This window comes from Erinaceus europaeus, chromosome 6 (assembly GCF_950295315.1).
Source record: "Erinaceus europaeus chromosome 6, mEriEur2.1, whole genome shotgun sequence".
Lineage (NCBI taxonomy): Eukaryota > Metazoa > Chordata > Mammalia > Eulipotyphla > Erinaceidae > Erinaceus > Erinaceus europaeus.
Window position 1 is genome coordinate 62,215,915 of NC_080167.1, and position 21,314 is coordinate 62,237,228.

The window sequence follows — 21,314 nt, forward strand, 5'->3', positions numbered from 1 at the left end:
TATACTCGATTAAGCATACATGTTACCATGCTCATGGGTCTAGGTTGAAGCTCCCAGTCCCCACCTACAGGGTGAAAGATTCCCAAATGGTGAAGCAATGGTCTGTCTATCTATCTATCATCTAGGTTTATCTCTGTCTTTATCCAATAAACAAGAACAGAAAGAAAATATTAAACATAAATAAAATATTTAGAGAGAGAGAGAGAGAGAGAGAAACCAAAGCACCATTCCACCATCCCCAGAGTATCCTGGGTGCTGCTATTCATAGTACTCGCCGTGACACTGAGAAGCAAAGTCAGGGCTTCACACATAGGAAAGACAGCCACCTCCTGGCCCTGTGATGTTTTTCCCTATGTTTCCTTATAAGCAACTAACCAAGCAAGTGAGTATGACTATCGTGGTATCAGTAATGCTTGTTTTAGCATCTAAGTAAATGGTGAGGGGTGGAGTCTCTAATTGAAGAATCTAAAAGGTATGTTAGTCTTATCTTCATTCCCATAGGTAATCTACCACACTCTAAAACTAAAAATATAATAAACTACCACATGAGGACTTCAGAAAAATCAACCAACCTAACAAAGGTAAGAAAATGCATTTGCATTTGGGGGGGATAGTAAGTTGAAGAATCTTAGCCTTTATAAAGGCAGTATTTATGTGATCCTAAAATAAATAGCTTTTTCCTGATTGTCTCTCCTTTTGAGCTTTCTTTCCTTGTCATCCACTAGAGTGATGATACATTTCCAATATATTTTTCTTTTTTTTTTTATTTATAAAATGGAAGTATTGACAAGACCATAGGATAAAAGGGGTACTATTCTACACAATTCCCACCACCAGAACTCCCTATCCAATCCCCTCCCTTGATAGCTTCCTTATTCTTTATTCTCAAGGAGTATGGAGCCAGGATCATTATAGGGTGCAGAAGATGTGAGGTCTGTCTTCTGTAATTGCTTCCCTGCTGAACATGAGCATTGACAGGTCGATTCATACTCTGAGCCTGTCTCTCTCTTTCCCTAGTGGGGCAGGGATCTGGAGAAGTGGGGCTCCAGGACACATTTTGCCTCTAGTTTTGTTTAATGTAACACTGGCACCAACTAAAAGTGCATTAGCTGAGTTCAGAATCCTATTCACGTGCTATGCAAGAATGAATTAAAATTCCAACGAGCCTAAGGAAACAGTTGTCTGAAAGTAAGAATATCAACAGTGCTTTGTTATCTTATGCAATTCGGATGTATAGATTAATATTAATGAAGGGAAATGTCACACATTCCACATGGACCAGAAATATGACAGGTGTGACTTGTCTTCCTTATTCTCCTTAGGGCGAAAGCGGAGAATTCACACGTTATGCCAGAGAGACAACCAACGTGAAAACCCAGACAGTTGCATCGTATTTTAGAGTAAGATATTAAATTGCGACATCTTTTGTGTAAGAATGTTACTCATTCTGGAGACTTGCAGATCTGGAGGTAGTAACAATGAACAGAGTGGTTTGAGTGAAAAATGAATTTGCATTATATTCCATACAATTTGTTAGATCCAGGACATATTGGATTGGGTAATCAAAAGTTCCTGGAATGGTTTATTTGGACATTTCACCTGTAAGAGTATTGGGAACTAGGCTAATCTTTGTAGGGGTCTAGACTTTGATTCAGATTTATCCACAGCAGCACACTCGAGAATAAAATCTGAAAGTGTTCATTATCTGATGCTGTAAGATCTATCACTTCTTTCTGAATCACCAAGGAAACATAACTATTGTCAAGGAAGTGAGTCACTGTGTTCCTAGCATAGGACCAAAGTGACCTTCCTCTTTGACCATATGGGAAAAAAGGGAAAGACCAGTTTTCCCTGTGCCCTGATAACTTTGCCCTCATTAATAGCTCCAGTTCCTTTCTATCTCTTCTGATAAAAACCACGTCATCAGTCAACGAAAACTGAGTAGCTGCCACCTAACATTGGAAGAATGTCAGCAGTATCATATAATATGTAGGAAGGTGAAGAAATTGTGTTAAACTCACTGTGCTTGCTCAATGAATCCAGCTAATAGAATAATGAATTTTTTATTTTATTTTTTTTAAAAAAGAGCTGGATAGTTTCTTAAGTGTTTCTAAGCCCTAAGTTCACAGTGTGTTTCATCATTCCCAGCAGCACCCGCAATATGCCTCTGCTTCGCATGTGGCGTTGGCTGCTGATCCATTCGCCTCACACCGGCACTGCCGCACAGCTGACACTCTGAGTGTGTTCACAGGCAGAGAGTCTCTTTTTTTGAAGTGAATTACCCAAAGCCGTTATCATACCACTGTTGTTGACAGCACACCATTCCTTTTTAAAATTGTTTTACTCCTCGGGCTGAAGGAAAAGGTGATAGAAAGTTCCACCTCTGTGCGATACATTCTTAAAGGCTCTGTTCGTTCTGCAGAGAAGATAAGCAGTGGGCCACACTCAGTCTCGTTCCCAGAGAAAAACTCATCCCCACCTGGCAGCGAGCTCTCACCGCCAGACATGTATGTCACCTGTGCATCTCCCGTGCCTGGCAGTTGTTTGTGTGAATTGAAGGAATGATGTCTCACACAGATGTACTGGGAAAAGTCTCTAGACTGGCAGGCCCAGCTGGTTGACACAGAGGAACCATGCAAATCCAGTGCTTTGATGGTTGCCCAGTTCCAGAATTTGGTTTACACAACTTTGCAACTATAGGCTTTTCTGTTTCTATCAGTAAAAAAGGAACATACACTGATTCCCTTGCCGACTAATTGTAATCCTGGTCTTTGCTTCACTAGTTTTAGGAGGTTCCACTTCCGTTTGAACCACAGTTATCCTAACTTGTTATATTTAGCTGTCCAGTAATTTGGCTACTGTTATTGTAACAATTTTGCTACCTAACAGAACACATATTTTTGTATGTGTATGATTTTTCAAAGTCTCAAAAAAAAACACCAAGTCAGAACAAGTTAGGGTACTTGAATAGATTTGCTTATATGTGACATGTAAATACATATGTAAATGTGTGACATGTCACTGCATATATATTTGCATTAATTTCTTTTTTATTTTTATTAGTGATTTAATAGTGATTTACGAAATTACATGTCAACAGGGGTATAAATCCACTCCATTCCCACCACCAGGGTCCTGAATCTTCAGTCACCCCACTGCAAGCCACCACATGGGCCAGCCGTCATCTCTACAACTGTCTGTCCGCATTTACACATAATGGCCCCATTGTTCTTCCTGATCCAATGCTCTCTTCCCTTCTGAGCCACTCATGACAACATTACTACCTCCATATGTCCCTCTCCTTTTCCTCCTCTCTCTCCTGGAGTTCAGAGCCCTCTTATCTTCTTCCTCCTATCACTTCTTCCCCACTAGCAGTATGGATCAAAGTTGTTTTGGGGGCACAGAAGGTAGGAGTTCTGGCTTCTGTAATTGCTTCTCCACTGGGCATGGCCGTTGGCCGGTCCACCCATACCCCCAGCCTGTTTCTGTCCTTCCCCAGTGGGCCAGAGCTCTGGAGAGGCGAGGTTCCAGGTCACACTGGTGAGGTCCTCTGCCCAGAGAAGTCAGAATGGCATCATGGTAGCATCTGCAAATTGGTGTCTGGAAGATGGCAGGATGTAAATTGAGACAAAATGACTAGTGAATAGGAACCAAAAAATAGGAATAGAGCAGATGAGATTAGGGATCTTAAGGTAGAAGGAAGCTAGAAAAGTCCATCTTCGGCTTGTCCCTGGGGACATACAGTTAGATAGTTTCGTTTGAGTATGATAGCAAGCCTGAAGTTGGATATTAACATTGAGAAAATGGTTCCAGAGTAGAGAAAAGGGCTAGTAAGTTGGATTAGGGCAGTGAGTAGCTCCCGTTCTTGGAAAAAAAAAAATCTGTGGCTACAAGGAACTATTTTGCAGCCATCCACCTGACCCAGGGCGCATATTAGCACCAGAGCCTATGTACCCGCGGAGTCCCTATTGGTCTGAGCTTGCAGCTCATGGTCATATCTGGGAACATTGCAGGCTGCACTCATTTCATGGCCAGTCTTCCTCGAGCAGCAGAGCAGGATACCCCAAACTCCCTTCAGACACTGGGGCTATCCCTACCATCACTGCTTTGAGGTTAGGGCAAGGACCTGGGAGGGCCCACAAGAGCTGTTCTTGATGGAATTGACCAGTGGTGGTAGAGAGAGGGATCTGTTAGAGGTCTAGGTCCGTTATATTTGTGTGGGAGTCCAAGGATTCCCTAACTAGGGCCCCAGATGATAAGGTGGTATGATATTGACCAAAAGGGCCATTATAAAGTGGGCTAGTCTCTTGCCCTTATCCAACTTTTGTAGTCCTCTCTTTATCTGATGACCTTAGACTTTCTCCCAATTGTTTAAGGTTGAGTGTCATTTGTTGAACCCAACCAGAATCAGGTTTTGGGGGGGGGGGTCTGTCTTCTTTGGGTCCTTCTAGTAGGCTGCACAGCTAATTTGATCTAAGTCCAACCGATTAGAGAATTTATTATGCATTCTTAAGGCATTTCAACTATTAGTGAGCACTTTAATTTTAAGTTATATAATTGCCCCTATTGTATTAACTTTTCAGTCCTGTTTTCAGCTATGAGAAGATTGATAGGGATTCTTACACTTTCTGTGAATAAATAGAGAAGAAAATGAATGGTAGTAACAGGCACCAGATTGAACACCGAAATATTGTGATTTGGCAAGATAATTACTTACAAACTATATTAAATGAATTCTATTTATTAAAGTTGCATTCAGAAGTTGCCAAGGACCTTTAAATAGCTAACTTTCCAGTCATTGCTTCTACATATTTATAAATAGATCTGTATTTTGAAAATATGCTCTAAGTGGATTTCTCATTAATATAGAGTCCTGGGAGTCGGTCGGTAGCGCAGCGGGTTAAGCGCACGTGGCGCAAAGCGCAAGGACCAGCATAAGGATCCCGGTTCAAGCCCCCGGCTCCCCACCTGCAGGGGAGTCGCTTCACAAGCGGTGAAGCAGGTCTGCAGGTGTCTGTCTTTCTCTCCCCCTCTCTGTCTTCCCCTCCTCTTTCCATTTCTCTCTGTCCTATCCAACAACAATGACATCAAGAACAACAATAAAAACTACAACAATAAAACAATAAGGGCAACAAAAGGGGAAATAATTTTTTTTTTAATTTTTTTAAAAAAATATAGAGTCCTCCCCTTAACTCTGAATTAATGTGAGCAGTGTAACATTCCATCTTCCACTAGAAAGAATTGATTCTTCCACTAGAAAGAGTTGCAAGCTCATATGTTTCATTTCTGTGTGCTACACTGGGAAAGCTATTTTGGTTGTGTCTTCTAGTATTCCCTGATGGATTTATTATCTAAAATGGTGGTGGGTCAGCCTCATTTTGTGCGTTGCATCAAGCCAAATAATGACCGTCAGGCAAGAAAATACGACAGAGACAAAGTCCTGCTACAGCTTCGCTACACGGGGATTCTCGAGACAGCAAAAATTCGAAGACTGGGTTACTCACATCGGATACTCTTTGCCAACTTCATAAAGCGGTGTGTGGATTTCTATTTAAGTTCTCCTATGCATTTTATGTAAGTGTTCTTCAAACTCTGGGGAAAGGAGTTACCTGTGCAATCTAGGAGAGGACCATATTATTCGTGGGAAGAGAAGGGCAGGAAGTTCCTGTTGTGAGTTTGGAGACTATAATGGGAGCAGAGGAGACATGCCTTGGGTGGTGTGTCTATGATGCCTGAGGAGCCTCGGGAATTGGAGGGTCTGGCATCTTGCACTAGCTCTGTCACTTGCTGTGTGACCATGGGCCTAGTCCAGAGATTCTCCACGAGGGGAGATTGTAACCCTCAAAAGATTTTGGTCAATGTCTGGAAGTATTTTTGATTACCACAAGTGGTTAGATGGAGATTTGCAATGATCCTCACTAGGTTAGAGACCAGAGATGCTGTTTAACACCCAACAGAACAGAACAGTCGTTGGCTGGACAAATACCTTTCCCTCTCCAAAAATCTACAATGCCAAGAGTGAGAAAGCCTGGTCCATATGAAATCTTGTTTCCCTCATCTTCTAAATCTTTCTTGACATTCTTGGTAGAATGGCTCTAAGATTCAAATGATATATTGCTTCCCAGTGGTAACCTAGCAAGCATAAAAAAGACTCAATTAGGTATAAAGAGCCCTTGAGATCGACGTAAAATAATATGGCTATCAAATCTCTTTTGTTAAGTACCTTAGTGGTGATGCAGAGGCTCTGTGTCTTGTATGTTTAGTATTGTAAATGGCCTTGTTTCTGATATTTATCAATTATTCAGTTCCTTTTGCCCAATAAAGAGGTTTTAGTTTTCAGGAGTGAAAACCAGCAGTAGGTTTTCAAGTGAAACCTAGCATCTGAAGAAGTTTCTAGTGGTAGCACTCTCTGGTCCCCCTTCAGGGTGGATAAATAAGCATGAAGAGCAAAACTAAGGAGACTGGGATGTCCCTGGCACCATGTATGTTGGAGTGAGTGCCATCTCTTTCTCTCTCTTTCCCTTTCTCTCTCTCTCTTCCTCCCTCTCTTATTTTCTTCCACCTCTCTATCTCTCATGAAATACAATCTTAAAAAAGAAATCAGTGGGTTGGGGTGGTGGCATGTCCAGTTGAGTGTACATGACCATGGTCAAAGACCAGGGTTCAAGCCCCTCGTCCCCGCCTTCAGGGGGGAAGCTTCAGGAGTAGAGAAGCATCTCTGCAGGTGTTTCTCTTTCTCTCCCCCTTCCTATCTCCACTCCTCTCTCAGTTTCTTTCCATCCAATAAATAAAATAAGGAAAGCGGTGGCCCCCAGGAGTATTGGATTCATAGTGCCGGCACTGAGCCCCAGGGATAACCCTAGTGGCAAGAAAGATCTTGTGATCGCACAATTAATTGTGATTTCTAACTCCCTTCCCAGAAAAGCAAGACAGAACACTGACTGGTATTTTGTCAGATATTCCCTCACTTGGGGGTAACCATGACAAAACTAAATAAGAATTCTAATTTGTTTTGCATTTTTTCATATTTTTCAGCAATTGATAGCTCTTGATGTATTATTTTTTGTTGTTGTGGTGGTGGTGGTGGTGGTTGTCATCTTTAGAGGCCTATGGGGGAAAATAGTATTTGTTTGGAGCACCTTGAAACAAAGAAAGTGCTCTTTTTTTATGATGAAGAAGAGCATAATTACATGAAAATGCTAACTTTCATACTTGAAAATCTTTTATGGGAATTTCAGACTTTAAAACCTCATGTTTTAGAGCTCATCTTTAGAAGGAAGAGGGCATCTTACTTCTCACAGAGGAGAACCAATTGTATATCCAAAATAACCATACTGTGATTATGTTGACACACTCTCCCTATAAAAAAAATAAATATAAACATTTTGGAAGGCCTTGTTGGTAATGGGAACATTTTCCATTCTGTATATGAAAAGGGATAACCCAAAACTACTTAATACAAAGGAGTATCAAGTTTTAAAACTGAAATTTGACTCATCATTTTGTATTCAACCCTAAGCAATGGACAAGCATCTCTGCTTGCCCAATTCGTAGTCTCTGTAGCTAGAGAGAACAGAGGAGAGGTAGACATAGAGAGAAGCGGAGAGACCAAAGCTCCTCCCCACCATCCATGGAGTTCCCATTGGTGCTGTCCATAGTACCCCCATATGATACCAAGGATCAAACCCAGGCCTCACACATGGTAAGGTATGCACTCTACCTGATGAAGCTTGACCTGATTCTATGCTTTTCATATTTTCATGAAAACAGTAAATCTTTAACTTGTCTAAATATTAGTATAAATAGTATTAAGTACCCCCTTATATTTTAGTGCTTTTATAAGCAATGATTGCATATCACTGTGCTAAGTACTGTCGAAAATAATGCATTTTAAAACCAACTGGTTTGATCCTTGAGAATCAACAGTCAAATTAATATGACTGGAACCACAGGCATTCAAAGTTGATTATCAGCACAGGATAGGTGAGTTCAAGGAAACCATACACACAGTATGCAGGTTCAGGAAAGTAAAAGATCTCTTCTAAGGGTAGGGGAAAGAAGAGAGACTCAGAACCAGGTGGTGATGCACCTAGTTGAGCACACATGTTATCATATGCAAGGACTGGTGTTCAAGCCCCGGATCCCCACCTGCAGTGAGGAAGCTTCACTAGTGGTGAAGCAAGGCTGCAGGTGTTTTTCTTTCTGTCTCTCTCTATATATATCTATCTCTCTCTCTCTCTATCTCCACCTTTTCTTCTAACTTCTTTTTGACTATCTAAAAATAATAAACATAAAATAAAATCTTAGAGAACTTAGCCTGGGACTTTATAGTGGTTGTGGTTTGTGGAGAAGACAGGAAGTGACTGTCACAGTACACATGTCTTGCCAGAAACAAGAGGGTCCTAAACTGGACTAGATTGGAAGGCTGGGCATTAGCAATTGAAGTGTCAGAAGATGGAGTGGGAGTAAATAGAAAAACTGGTCAGGTGAAAAGAGAACTTTGAATAGCAGACTTAACTTACAATTTCCAAATTACCCATGGTTAAACAATGTGGATGGTAAGGAGAACTAAACCTGGTTGTTTTTTGTTGGTTTGTTTGTTTGGTGTGTGTGTGTGTGTGTGTGTGTGTGTGTGTGTGTGTGTGTGTGTGTGTGTGTGTTTTGGGGGGCGACATTGTAATCAAACTAGCTTATTTCTAAGTCCCAGCATGAGGACAAAGTTGGGAGACAGCATATAGTTCTGCAAAAGACTTTTACACCTAAGACTCTGAGGTCCCAATTTCAGTCCCCAGAACCACCATAAACCAGAACTCTGGTCTATCTGTATCTCCCTCTGTGTAGCTCTCTCACTCATTAAAAGAAAATAAATAAGGGAGTCAGGTGGTAAGGCAGTGGGGTAAGCGCAGGTGGCACAAAGCACAAGGACGTATAATGGTCCTGGTTCGAGCCCCCGGCTCCCCACATGCAGGGGAGTCGCTTCACAGGCGGTGAAGCAGGTCTGCAGTTGTCTGTCTTTCTCTCCCCCTTTCTGTCTTCCCCTCCTCTCTCCATTTCTCTCTGTCCTATCTAACAATGATAACATCAAAATCAACAGCAGTAAAACAACAAGAGCAACAAAAGGGAATAAATAAAGAAAAAGAAAATAAATAAAATATTTTTAAAACTCAGAAATGAGATAATAAAGAAAATCTATTTAAAAAATAGTACACTTCAGATCTCTGTGTTCTTACAAGAATAGCAAACTACCTGATAAATGAGGAGAGATAGAACTAAGGAGGCAGAGAGCTTGTGAACAACTGTTCTGAATTCAAGGAGTTTCGGAAATAAAAGGCTAAAACCTTTTCTCTGCCACTGATTTGGAAAGCTGTCATCCAAATTGTCAGAGATGCTTAGGACAGCAGAACGTTTTGCAGAGGGCCTGTGGAGGTGCAAATGGGACTAGACGCCCTCACCTGGTTGGTGCCTTGCCCTTTGACTAACTTTCACCAAACCCTTTGTCTTGCCATTGTTACGAAACATGTTCTGTAACAGAGAACTAATCCTAGGAGTACATAACACAAACCGACTTTATACAATACGCATTTCTACTCCAGTTTCCGCCAGTTGATCCTTTAGACCAATAAGTCACTCAGGGTCACCCCAGCTTTCTACCAGGTGCCTTTGTACACACAGTGGTTTGGCTCCCAGCTCTCCAACACAACCACAACTGCTGGAAGGCAGTAGTTTAGTGGACTATATAAGTAAAATCTAGGTTCGAATCCCAATCCGGCCTCTTTGGAAATGTGTGACCTTGTTCAAGGTTACTTGAGTTCCTTTAAGTTTCAAGCTTCCATCCATCTTTCTCATCTGCACAAAGGAGTGATGATCTACTTTAGTAGGGGTGGGGGATGGCTCACCCCATGGAGTACACCTGATGCCACGCATGAGGGCCCAGGTTCAAGCCACCATCCACCACACAGGAACACCTCAGAAGGAGAAAGCTTCTGTAATAGGGGATAGAGCTGAGGTGTCTCTACTTCTCTATCTCTTGTTCTCTACCTGCTAAAAGGGGTAGGAGGAAAAGTCCACTCAGAGTGATGGGATCATGCAAGGTGAAGGCCCTGAAAATGAAGGTTATTAATAAAACAAATATCATCAACACTGCTAGTTCCCCCAAATTATTTCTGGCCTACACAGAGGGGAAAAGGAACACAGATAGGGTGTGGAAGGCCACATCCAAAGGCACAGAGATGGGTCAACATGGCTGCTTGGTATGATTATAACTAAGTATTATGACTTGAATGGAAGCTGCCCATGGAAAAGAGCCACAGCTAAGGCTGGAAGGTAGGCAGGGGTTTAGAGTAAGAGAAAGCTTCCTGTTAGGCTTCATATGTGGCAGCCAAATTTAAGCCACTGCTTTTGGTTGTATAGAATTAAACTCTTGTCATTCTGTTTCAAGACCAACTTCCTATGCTACTGTGAAGATGAAAGAAAAAGGAAGGGAGGGAGGAAAAATGTTCCCTCTGCCACCTACCACAGCAGTCCTGTTCTCAGGGCTCAGGGAAAGGTTACTTTTTTAAAAAGAAACCAGCAGAGTCATTTGGCTGGGTAGTTCTGCTTTGGCATCTGAGCGACCCAGGTTTGAACTCAGCTCCCATCGCACTAGGGAGTTTGCTTCAGTAGCGTAATGTTCTTCCCTGTTACCTGGATCAGGCTGCACAAGAGTTGGTCTGAGAATGGCTAGGGATTCAATTGATTCTGTCTGGGAAGTCTCCGCCCTGCACACAGTTTCTTTGTGAGATACTAACCAACCCGTCCTCCCATTTGAAGGTACCAAGTCCTCTGCTACAAGTGGAGTGAAGATCCTCCCGTCAGCTCGGACACCTGTGCCACCATTTTGGAAAAAGCTGGTCTTGATAACTGGGCTCTTGGAAAAACAAAAGTAATGTCTTCATATCACTTTTTTTTGTTTGTTTTTTGACAGTCTGTAACATTTGACTAATTTTACTGAAAAAGATGTTGATTTTTTTTCTCTAAATCAGTAAGAAAAGTATCACAAAACTGAGAGTAGAGAAATCCCAAGGTGAGAGTATATTATTGGGGGTCTAAGTAAGAAAACCTTGTTGGAGTTACTAATTAATCACTAATTGCCCCCCCATCTCCGACTTTCCCAGCACATGATTTCGACTTTTCAAATAGAAATACTTTATCAAAAATAATCACTATTAGGAAGAAGATGCTATAGAAAAGATAGATCTTAAAACAGGATTAAAAAGAAAACCAGTTCAAAGAAATCTATGAATGGTTATGTTCACCACGCCATTATTTATGATAGCTAAGAATCAGAAACAAAGTGAGGCCCCCACCAACAGATGAGCAAATCAAGAAGATGTAGTATATATACACAGAGAATACTACTCAACTCAAAAAATGCAGCCCCTGCCATTGGTAACAACATACGTGGAATGAGGTATTATTATATTTAGTGGAACAAGTCAGAGAAATACAGACACTGTATGACTTTACTCATATAAGGTAGGCAAAGAAACAACATAAACTATTGAATTAAATGAAGTGAAAATGAACTTCTAGGACAGAATAACAGTAACAAAAAATGTGTCAGGTAAGAAGAGGAAAGAGGGATGGGTGAATCATATTAAAGTGTTAATTATATGGTGGAATTATATCCCCTGGACATGCACATGAAACTATTGTAACGTGGTTAAGTTTTCACAGCAAGAACACAACATTTGATGGAGACTAATATTAATTCTCATTTTGGAGACACTCGAGCTTTTTTATTAGAAAGCATTATAATTCTCTTAAATCACTTCTACTGACAAAATTAGTAAATATTCTGGATTGACTGAATCCCAATACTCAATAAGGAAGATAGGTTCTGTTGTATGTCATAGACTTGCTAGCTTAAAATAGGAGAAGCAAGTTGACTAAGGCATGTAGGTTGCCTATAAAGGTTTCTGTTAAGAAATTCAGGAGAAGCTTGAGGAGTGATCCTCAGAAGGGATTTAATGTATAATGTACAGACTTTACTTCAAATAGTATAGAAAACAGACTGTTGAGGGGACCGGGCTATAGCACTCCCAGTTAAGCACACGTAGTACTGAGAGCAAGGATCCAGATGGCGACGTGCAGGGAGGGCACTTCATGAGCAGTGAAGCAGGTCTGCAAGTGTCTATCTGTCTCTGCTCATCTCTATCTCCCTGTCCTCTCTCAGTTTCTCACTGTCCTACCCAATAAAATGGAAAAGATGGCTACCAGGAGCAGTGCCAACACTGAGCCCCAGAAATAACCCTGGCGGCAAAAAAAAAGACTGATGATATATTTTCCAAATTTTATTACCTACAAATGTACTTTAAAATAAACTGCAAGGAATTGTAATGAATGATCTAAGTAGGATTTCTTTCCTCCTTATTTTTCCTGATTCCCAAGTTCAGTTGTATTTTAAACTTTAAAATTTCCCAGAGTAAACTATTTACCATCTGTACAAGGTCTGTTATGTATACACTATTGATGTATCAGGTTTTAGAACCTGTGGAATACAGTTTACTAAATTCTTTAGAAAATGAATTAATGATGAGTGGGGGAGATAGCATAATGGTTATGCAAAGATATTCTGTGTCTGAGGCTCCAAAGTCCCAGGTTCAATCCCCTGTACCACCACAAGCCAGAACTGAATAGTGCTCTGGTAATTCAATGATTAATTAATGGGTCGGATAGTACACTGCTTTGTTACATGCATGGTACAAGTTCAAGCCCAGCTCCCACCTCACTGATGAAAGTTTCAGTGCTATGGTCTCTCTCTTTTTTTTAATTTTATTTTATTAGTGACTTAATAATGATTGACAAGGTTGTAGGATAAGAGGGGTACAATTCCATACAATTCCCACCACCAGAGTTCTGTATCCCATCCTATTGGAAGTTTTCCTATTCTTTATTCCTCTGGGAGTATAGACCCAGGTTCACTATGGGATTCAGAAGGTGGGAAGTCTGGCTTCTGTTGTTTCTCTGCTGGACATGGGCATTGACAGGTAGATCCATCCCCTCAGCCTGTTTTATCTTTCCCTAGTGAGGTTATGCTCTAGGGAGGTGGCACATTGGTGAGGTCATCTGCCCGGGGACTTTTGTTGTTGGGAAGATTCTTAATAACTGTTTTGATTTCTTTGCCTGTGATTGGTGCATTTAGGTTTTGTAGTTCTTCTTGGTTCAGTTTTGGAAGTTCATATGTTTCTAGGAATACTTCGTTTCTTCCAGATTCTTTAGCTTGGTGGCATATAGTTCTTCACAGAAGTTTCACATGATTTTCTGGATTTCTTTAGTGTCAGTTGTAATATCTCCTCTATCATTTGCAATTCTATTTGTTTGAGTCGTCTCTCTTTTTTTTTTTTAAGTGAGTTTGGCTAGGAGTTTGTCAATCTTGTTTAATTTTTCAAAGATCCAACATTTGGCTTCATTGGTCTTTTGTATGGTTCTCTTATTTTCAAAGTTGTTTATTTCTGCTCTAATTTTAGGATTTCTGTCCTTCTGGTTGCTTTAGGGTTCCTTTGTTCCTCTTCCTCTAAGTCCTTAAAGTATGCAGTAAGGTCGTTTATTTGAGCTTTTTGTTGTTGTCTAATATGTGATTGTATGGCTATGAGTTTCCGTCTCAGTACTGCTTTAGCTGTGTCCCAAATATTTTGATAGTTTGTGTCTTCATTTTCATTTGTTTCCAGGAACATTTGAATTTCTTGCTTGAGTGTCTCTCTGACCCAGCAGTTCTTAGGCAGTATGTTGTCTAGTTTCCAAGTTCTGTGACTTTTCTGTTTGTTGTTAAATGTTAGCTTTACTCCATTGTGGTCTGAGAAGATACTTGGGATGATTTCAGTGCTCTTGAATTTGTTGATACTGTCATTGTGATCTAACATGTGGTCTATCCTTGAGGATATGCTGTGTGGATTTGAAAATAATGTGTATTCCAGTATTTTGGGGTGAAGAATTCTGAAAATGTCCAGGAGGTCTAGTCTGTCCATCTCTTCATTTAATTCTCTTGTTTCTTTGTTGATTTTCTGCTTCATTGATCTGTCTAAGTGTGAGAGTGGGGTGTTAAAATCTCCCACTATTATTGTATTACTATCGATGTGTTTTTGTAGTTCTTTCAGTAGGTGTTTGAGGTATTTAGATGGTTCATCGTTGGGTGCATAGATGTTAATAATTTTTAAATCTTCTTGGTTGATTGATCCTCTAATCATTATGTAATGGCCTTGCCTATATTTTATTACTTTATTTAATTTAAAGTCTATTATATCATTGATGATAATGGCTGTTACTGCCTTTTTTTGGTGTCCTTTAGCCTGTATGATAGTTTTCCATCCTTTCACTTTAAGTCTGTGTTTGTCTTGTTGGCTCAGATGGGATTCTTGCAAGCAGCATAAGGTTGGGTTGTGTTTTCTGATCCATCCTTCCACTCTGTGCCTTTTAATAAGTGAGTTTAAGCCATTGACATTTATTGATATTATGGATTTAATGTATTGTAGTGCCATTATTCAACAATTTTTTATTTACTCTGGTATATGGCAACTATTATGGTGATGTTCTTGTTTATAAGAGGTCTTTTAGAACCTCTTTCAGGGCAGGCTTTGTGATGGTTGCCTCCTTTAACTGTTGTTTGTCTGAGAAGGTTTTGATCCCTCCATCTAGTTTGAATGAAAGTCTAGCAGGATACATTATCCTTGGTTGAAACTCTTTTTCATTCAGGAGTAGATAGATATCTTGCCATTCTCTTCTGGCTTTTAGAGTTTGAGTGGAGAAGTCTGCTGATAGTCTTATGGGTTTTCCTCTGTGTGCGATTTTTTGTTTTTCTCTTGCAGCCTTTAGGATCCTTTCCTTATCCTTACTTCTTTCATTGTAACTATGATGTGTCTTGGTGTCTTCAGGTCTGGGTTGATTCTGTTTGGGACTCTCTGGGCATCTTGAATCTTAATGTCTTTTCTGTTGTTCAGGTTTGGGATGTTTTCTTCTAATATTTCCTCTAGAATGTTTACTTCCTCTTCCTCTCTTTCTTCTTCTGGTAGGCCAATTATAGGAATGTTATTTCTTTTGAGGTTATCCCATATGTCTCTGTTGTTATTTTCAGTGTCTCTCAATCTCTTTTTGAGCTCTTTTACCCCTTTCTTAGTTTCTCTAGTTCATCCTCTGTCTGGCTAATTCTGTTTTCTGATTCTGTTAGCCTGCTTTCCCTTCCCTCAGGTTCTTTCTTCAGTTCAGTGATAGCATTAGCTTGTTCTGATAATTGGTTCAATAGTTCAACTATTGCAGCTTTCAATTCTTTAATTACCTCAAGGTAGCTTGTGTTTTCCTTGAGGGTCTCATCTGTTGTTTCCCTAATTCTGATAGCCCTTTCCTCCATAGTTGTCTTCATTTCTGTGATTATTAGGTTTATTATTGCTAGCATTCTTTTCTTATCTATGGTTACTTCCAACTGATTTGGAGTTTCTTCTGGGCTCCTGTCTTGATTCATTGTGGTAGCACTTTTATTTGCTCTTGATTTAACCATTTTTATTGATTTTATTTTAATTTTTCTGCTCTGTTGTTCTTCAGTTGTTGTGTTTTGAGTAGAAGCCATGCTATACTAAAGACCTTCATTGGGCGAGGGAGACAGCATAATGGTTATCCAAATATACTCTCATGCCTGGGGCTCCTAAATCCCAGGTTCAATCCCCCACCCCACCATAAGCCAGAGCTGAGCAGTGTTCTGGTGTGTGTGTGTGTGTGTGTCTGTGTGTGTGTGTGTGTGTGTGTGTGTCTGCATCACTCTCAAAAATAAAATTAATAAAAAAAAATTTTTAAAAGACCTTTATGACAAATGCAGTCACCAACCTCAGAAATTACAGCAATAGTAACTGAAGCAAGGATTGATGCAGTTCAGCCTATACCAATTAGCCAAACAACACCTCTAGTCCAAGTAAAAATAGCAACCAAATCCAAAATAAAAAGAAAGAGAAAGGAAAAAAAGGAAAGCAAGAATAGACAATTATGCAAATCTACTGTCCACTGTAAATTCTAGGGATATCAAGAGGAGAAAGGGAAGTAGAGAAGAGACACACACACAGAGTCTACTCTGAGTCAGATTTCTTCCCCAAAATAATTCACAAACAAGCATCAGTGAATTCAGAAAGCAAGGAGGAAAGAAGAAAAGTAGACAACAAGAAAAAAAAAAAGAGAAGTGAAATAAAAGAGGTGGTTTTTTTTCAATTAGCTAGGAGGAGGGAGAAAGTAGAGGGAATAGGTAGAGAGAAACAAGTTCCTCTCACAATGGATAGGACCCCCAGTCACCTAGCAATGGAAAAAACAACAGTTAATTTTGATCAGCCTGAAGAATGAGGGGGGAAAAGGGACACACGTATATAATAATAATAGTAATAAAATAAAATAGAGTAAAAAACTCTGTCAGTCTGCAGCTTGGACTGCTCTGGATTGGCTGCAGGCAGCCTGAGCAAAGACAGCCAATTGTAAGAAGTATCCAAAAAAAAACAAAACCTCCAGGTAGTATTTCCCATGCAGGGCTGAGGCTTTGATTGGTAAGCTATTTTGTCACTCAAATAGAGCTCAGGCCACTTTAAAAAAAAAGAGAGAAGGAAAACAAAATGGAAAAGGCTTGGAATGGCACCCCTGGTGAGCCAGGAATCTTGGTAAAGAAAATAGCTCAGCGGGAAGCCTGCTAGGAGCAGCTGTCCAGCGCCTGAGGGCTGGTATTCAGAAATAATCAAAAGATTTTCCTGGCCTCTGTTTTCTAACCCCAGAGTGAGCTATAGGACTCCATCTTGGTGTCACCCTTAGGACCACTTATTCACCCTCCTACTAACGGCCCAATATCCTACCCAATCTAGAGAATCCCAGGTCAGTAGGGACTAGAGCCCCGGATGATAGGGTGGCCTGGTAGTGACCCAGTGGGCCATCATTAAAGTGTACTGGTCTCTTGCCTTTACCTGTGGTTTCTCTCACTATCCTGCCTATCTGCCTTTACTTAATAAACAGTCAATTTATAAGCTATAACAAGTAATAAATATGGGAGTAAGCTAGGAGACTTGGAGAGAGAAGATGCTGGACTTAGAGTATTATAAGATGAAGATGTAGAAATCAACAGGGTACCAGGTTTTAGGGATAATCCCAAATATATCACTCAGAGAGGGTGGAGAAAAGAATTATACTCAGCAGAGTACTCTGGACTCTCCATTGTCAGACACCCATAGGTGTAGACCCAAACAAACATCCACTTTTGCCAAGATGCTTTTATCAGTTGTGTCTTAGGGGTAGAGGGCTAAGAGAATTTTCATGATGCTCAAATGAAGACTTAGTCCTCTTATAGTTTCAAGCATATTTTTCATTCTCTTTCAGACTGACTACTCTGCATCTTCACTCCTTTTCACTTACTTTACTGTTTAGTCAGAAATTGGGTGCGTGAAAAAAGATTGGTATTTCAGTCACACCATTTTCTTTTAGATACTCACCAAGATGGGCTTCATCAGGCTGAGATCTCATGATTTATGGTCTGAAACACACACCTGGCTTCAGATGGAGTTTTAGCTTGTAAAAGGACCCTGTGTCATTCCAGTTCTGCTTGATATTTAAGTAGCATTTTAAAGCTATTTGTATTTTTCCACTTCACCTTTTCCAACTCATTAAGATGGATGAAAGTCTTCAATATAGAAATATTTCTGAGGCTGTAGCCAAAATAAAAAAAAAATGTATGATGACCTTTTTAAACAGATTGAATTTTAAATGAATTGTCAACAGCAGAATGGGCTGAATAGATTAACATCTAGAGTCCTGTTGAAATTAAAACCAAATTCAATCAAAACTGATAATGCTGTGCTGTTTGCCTGTGGTGCCCAGACTGCACGTAATGGAACACAGGGAGAACTCTCTACCATTTCCAGTTTTCCATGACTCAGCTGTGAAATTTGAATTTAAGCGACTTTCTTAGTGGATTCCATAAAGTCATTTAGAGGTGACTTTTATTAGTGAATATAGCTATTTAAAAAAAAAAAAAAAAAAGGAAGGGGAGAGGAGAAGACCCAAAAAAAAGAGAAAATTTTCCTTTTTTCTTAATATCTTTATTTATTATTTAGACAGCCAGAAATTGAGAGGAAGAGGGGAGATAGGGAGAGAGACAGAGAGACAACTGCAGCACTGCTTCACCACTTGCAAAACTCTCCCCCTGTAGGTGAGGACCAGGGACTCGAACCTGGGTCCTTGCTCATTGTAACATGTACACTCAACCAGGTGCACCACCACCTGGCCCAAAGTTTCCTTTTTTTCTAGAGGAAGCTGAAAACTTTTAAGTGAGAACAACTGTAGATCTTTGGATTCTGGAGCTCTGATTCACTTTGATTTGATAATGTCCTAGTGTTATCGTTGTCCTTTATCCCCACTGGCCACTAGGGACCATTGCTAATTCAACTTTGTGGGTCCTTTGTCTCCATCTAATTCCTTACAGGAATAATATTCTGAACCCCTGAAGGATAACAGTGCTCTGTCTGATCCAACTCAGCAAAGAAGTACACACAGTAGGTTTTGATAGGTGTTTGATAAATGAACTATGATAACTACAGTTGTTCTCTGTGTTACAGAGATTTGTGAGATTTTTAAATGTTTGAAAAGGTGATTATCTTAGTCAAAAAACACATGAAAAATAGCTTTGTATACAGTCTATGAAGGAGCTGGGCAGTGGCACACCTGGTTGAGTGTACATGTTACAATGTACAAGAGCCCAGGTTCAAGCCCCTGGTCCTCACCTGCAGAGGGAAAGCTTCACAAGTGGTAAAGCAGGACTGCATATCTCTCTCTTTCTCTCTCTCTCTCTCTCTCTGTCTCTCTCTCTCTCTCTCTATTTCCCTCTTCCCTCTCAATTTCTTTCTGTCTCTATCCAATAAATAAACAAATAAAGTAACTGGCAGTCTATGAAATGCTAAAATTTGGATTATTCAAGCTCCTCCTCCTTATTGGCTCATCCCACAAAACCTAATCAACAATTTCAAATAAACATTATGATCATAAAATGCCTCCTCCTCAAATAAAGGGTCCCTTCAAGCATTAAAAAAAATCTAGAGCCAGGTAGTGGCACACCTAGTTAAGTGAACATGCTCCAGTGTGCAAGGACCTAGGCTCAGGCTCCAGTTCCTCACTTGCAGGGGGAAAACTTCACAAGTGGTGAAGCAGATCTGTCGGTGTATCTCTTTGTCTCTACCTCCCTGTCTCTCTCTTCCCCTCTAAATTTCTATCTGTCCTATCAAATAAAATAGAGTTAAGAAAATAGGAGGTTGGGCACTGGGTTAAGCACACATGGCTCAAAACACAAGGACAGGCGTAAGGATCCTTGTTCAAGCCCCCGGACTCCCCAGCTACAGAGGGGGGTGGCTTCACAAGTGGTGAAGCAGGTCTGCTGGTGTCTATCTTTCTCACCCACTCTCTGTCTTCCCCTCCTCTCTCAGTTTCTCTATGTCCTATCCAACAACAACAACAACAGCAATTACAACAGTCACAATAGCAGCAACAAGAGCAACATAATGGGGAAAATGGCCTCCAGGAGCAGTGGATTTGTAGTAGAGGCACCAAGCCCCAGTGATAACCCTGGAGGCTAAATAAATAAATAAATAAATAAATAACAACTGTTTCACATTTGTGTGCCATGCTACTGTGTATATTTCCCTTTTATTCTTGTTAGGTGTTCCTCAAATATTACCATGTGGAGCAGTTGAATCTGATGCGAAAGGAAGCCATTGACAAGCTTATTCTGATCCAAGCCTCTGTCAGAGGATTCTTGGGGTCAAGAAGGTACCAAAGACTGCAGGCCAAAAGGAAAGAGAGTGCTTTAATAATACAGTCAGGTAATCACACAGACTGACTCACGGTGGCTCTAAATGTGATGTTATATTTAGAGGCATATAACCAAATCTTGCATGCAAACCTCTAATATTTATGGAGCCTTTGTGTTCAACTCCAGACTCTGTACCTTAATACTTTTACCTGGATTTAATCAGATTGTTGTGGCAATTGGCACTTGAGCACTTGACAGCATGTTTTGTCTTATATAAAATAATTTAATGTTTAAAAAATATGTCAAGTATTAATGAAATACAGTTGACCTATTGTACAAGAAAATAGCACGTGATTGAGTTAATTATAGAGTCCCGAGAATCAGTATTATAACCCTTTGGATAATAAGATTTTTCTTACTTTACTCCAAAGGTTACACTTGTCATAATTTTTGACAACTTAATTAAATCTCATTTTGTTAAAGGGGCATCTGTTTCCTTCTGCCACCTGTAAGGAAATCATGTTTATGACCATATTTTTCAGGCTTTATAAAAATATATTTACAGGGTTTGGGATTATTAGCTTGAGGAAACTAAATGTTAAATCTAACATGGCTTGTTACACTAGCTGGCAGAAATGTTTGGACTGGACCGCCACAGTGAGAAATGTGTTTCACTAGACGCAGATACAGACTGTGAGCAGGGCATTCAGAAGTTCTGCTCTTGGCCATGTTGTTTTATTGTTAGATGCTGGGTGTGACTCACTAGGTCGATACTGGGATCCACCGATGACGGGAAGTCTGTGTTGTTCTCAAAAACTGTGACTTGATGGACAGATGAGCTCACTACCATGCAAGTGATTCATGTCCCACTGCGGGCTCTGTTCATCCAGGAAGGCTCATCCTCAGTCCTCTTGGAATTTGAAGTCCTTAGTGTCTAACCCCTAAGGACAAAACAATGTCGTTTGAAATCTAATTCCAGAAATCCAAACCTTACAAAGCAAAGGAAGAGAGAGGGGAAGGAAAGCAGGAAGGGTTCTCATGACTCATCAGGAGCTTGAAATAACAGTTATGATCATTCACTCAGTCCACTTCGTTAAAAGTCCTACTTTTTTGGCAAAAATAGTTGCCTTTGATTATGGAATGCTCCCATGGTACGAGGAATATTACACATTAAGTGTTATTTGCTTGGAATTATGGAATTACAAGAATTAGATCTGAGTTCTGGAGTACATATTGCTCCAAGGGTAATTGATGTAAGATCCAACACATAAAATTAGGTCATAGGGGCTCTTTGCCATGACCAGCTCTGAGCATGGCAAAGCTTAAGGGCGGATGCTTATTAGCAGATTCTTTTTTTTAAGGTTTTATTTATAAAACAGAAACACTGAAAGACCATAGAATAAGAGGGGTACAATACCACACAATTCGCACCACCAGAACTCCATATCCCATTCCCTCCCCTGATAGCTTTCCTATTCTTTAACCCTCTGGGAGTATCCAGGGTCATTATGGGGTGCAGAAG

General features: G+C 40.3%; 1 protein-coding gene across 1 annotated transcript in view; it reads left to right on the forward strand.

Moving 5' to 3' along the window:
* Positions 1-21,314, forward strand: part of MYO3A (myosin IIIA) — a 194,443-nt gene that overhangs the window by 133,986 nt on the left and 39,143 nt on the right. Inside the window, exons 24-28 of the mRNA XM_060192328.1 lie at positions 502-581; positions 1,323-1,400; positions 5,330-5,535; positions 10,810-10,921; positions 19,700-19,862. Coding sequence (XP_060048311.1) covers positions 502-581; positions 1,323-1,400; positions 5,330-5,535; positions 10,810-10,921; positions 19,700-19,862 — 639 coding nt within the window. The remainder of the gene's footprint in view (positions 1-501; positions 582-1,322; positions 1,401-5,329; positions 5,536-10,809; positions 10,922-19,699; positions 19,863-21,314) is intronic.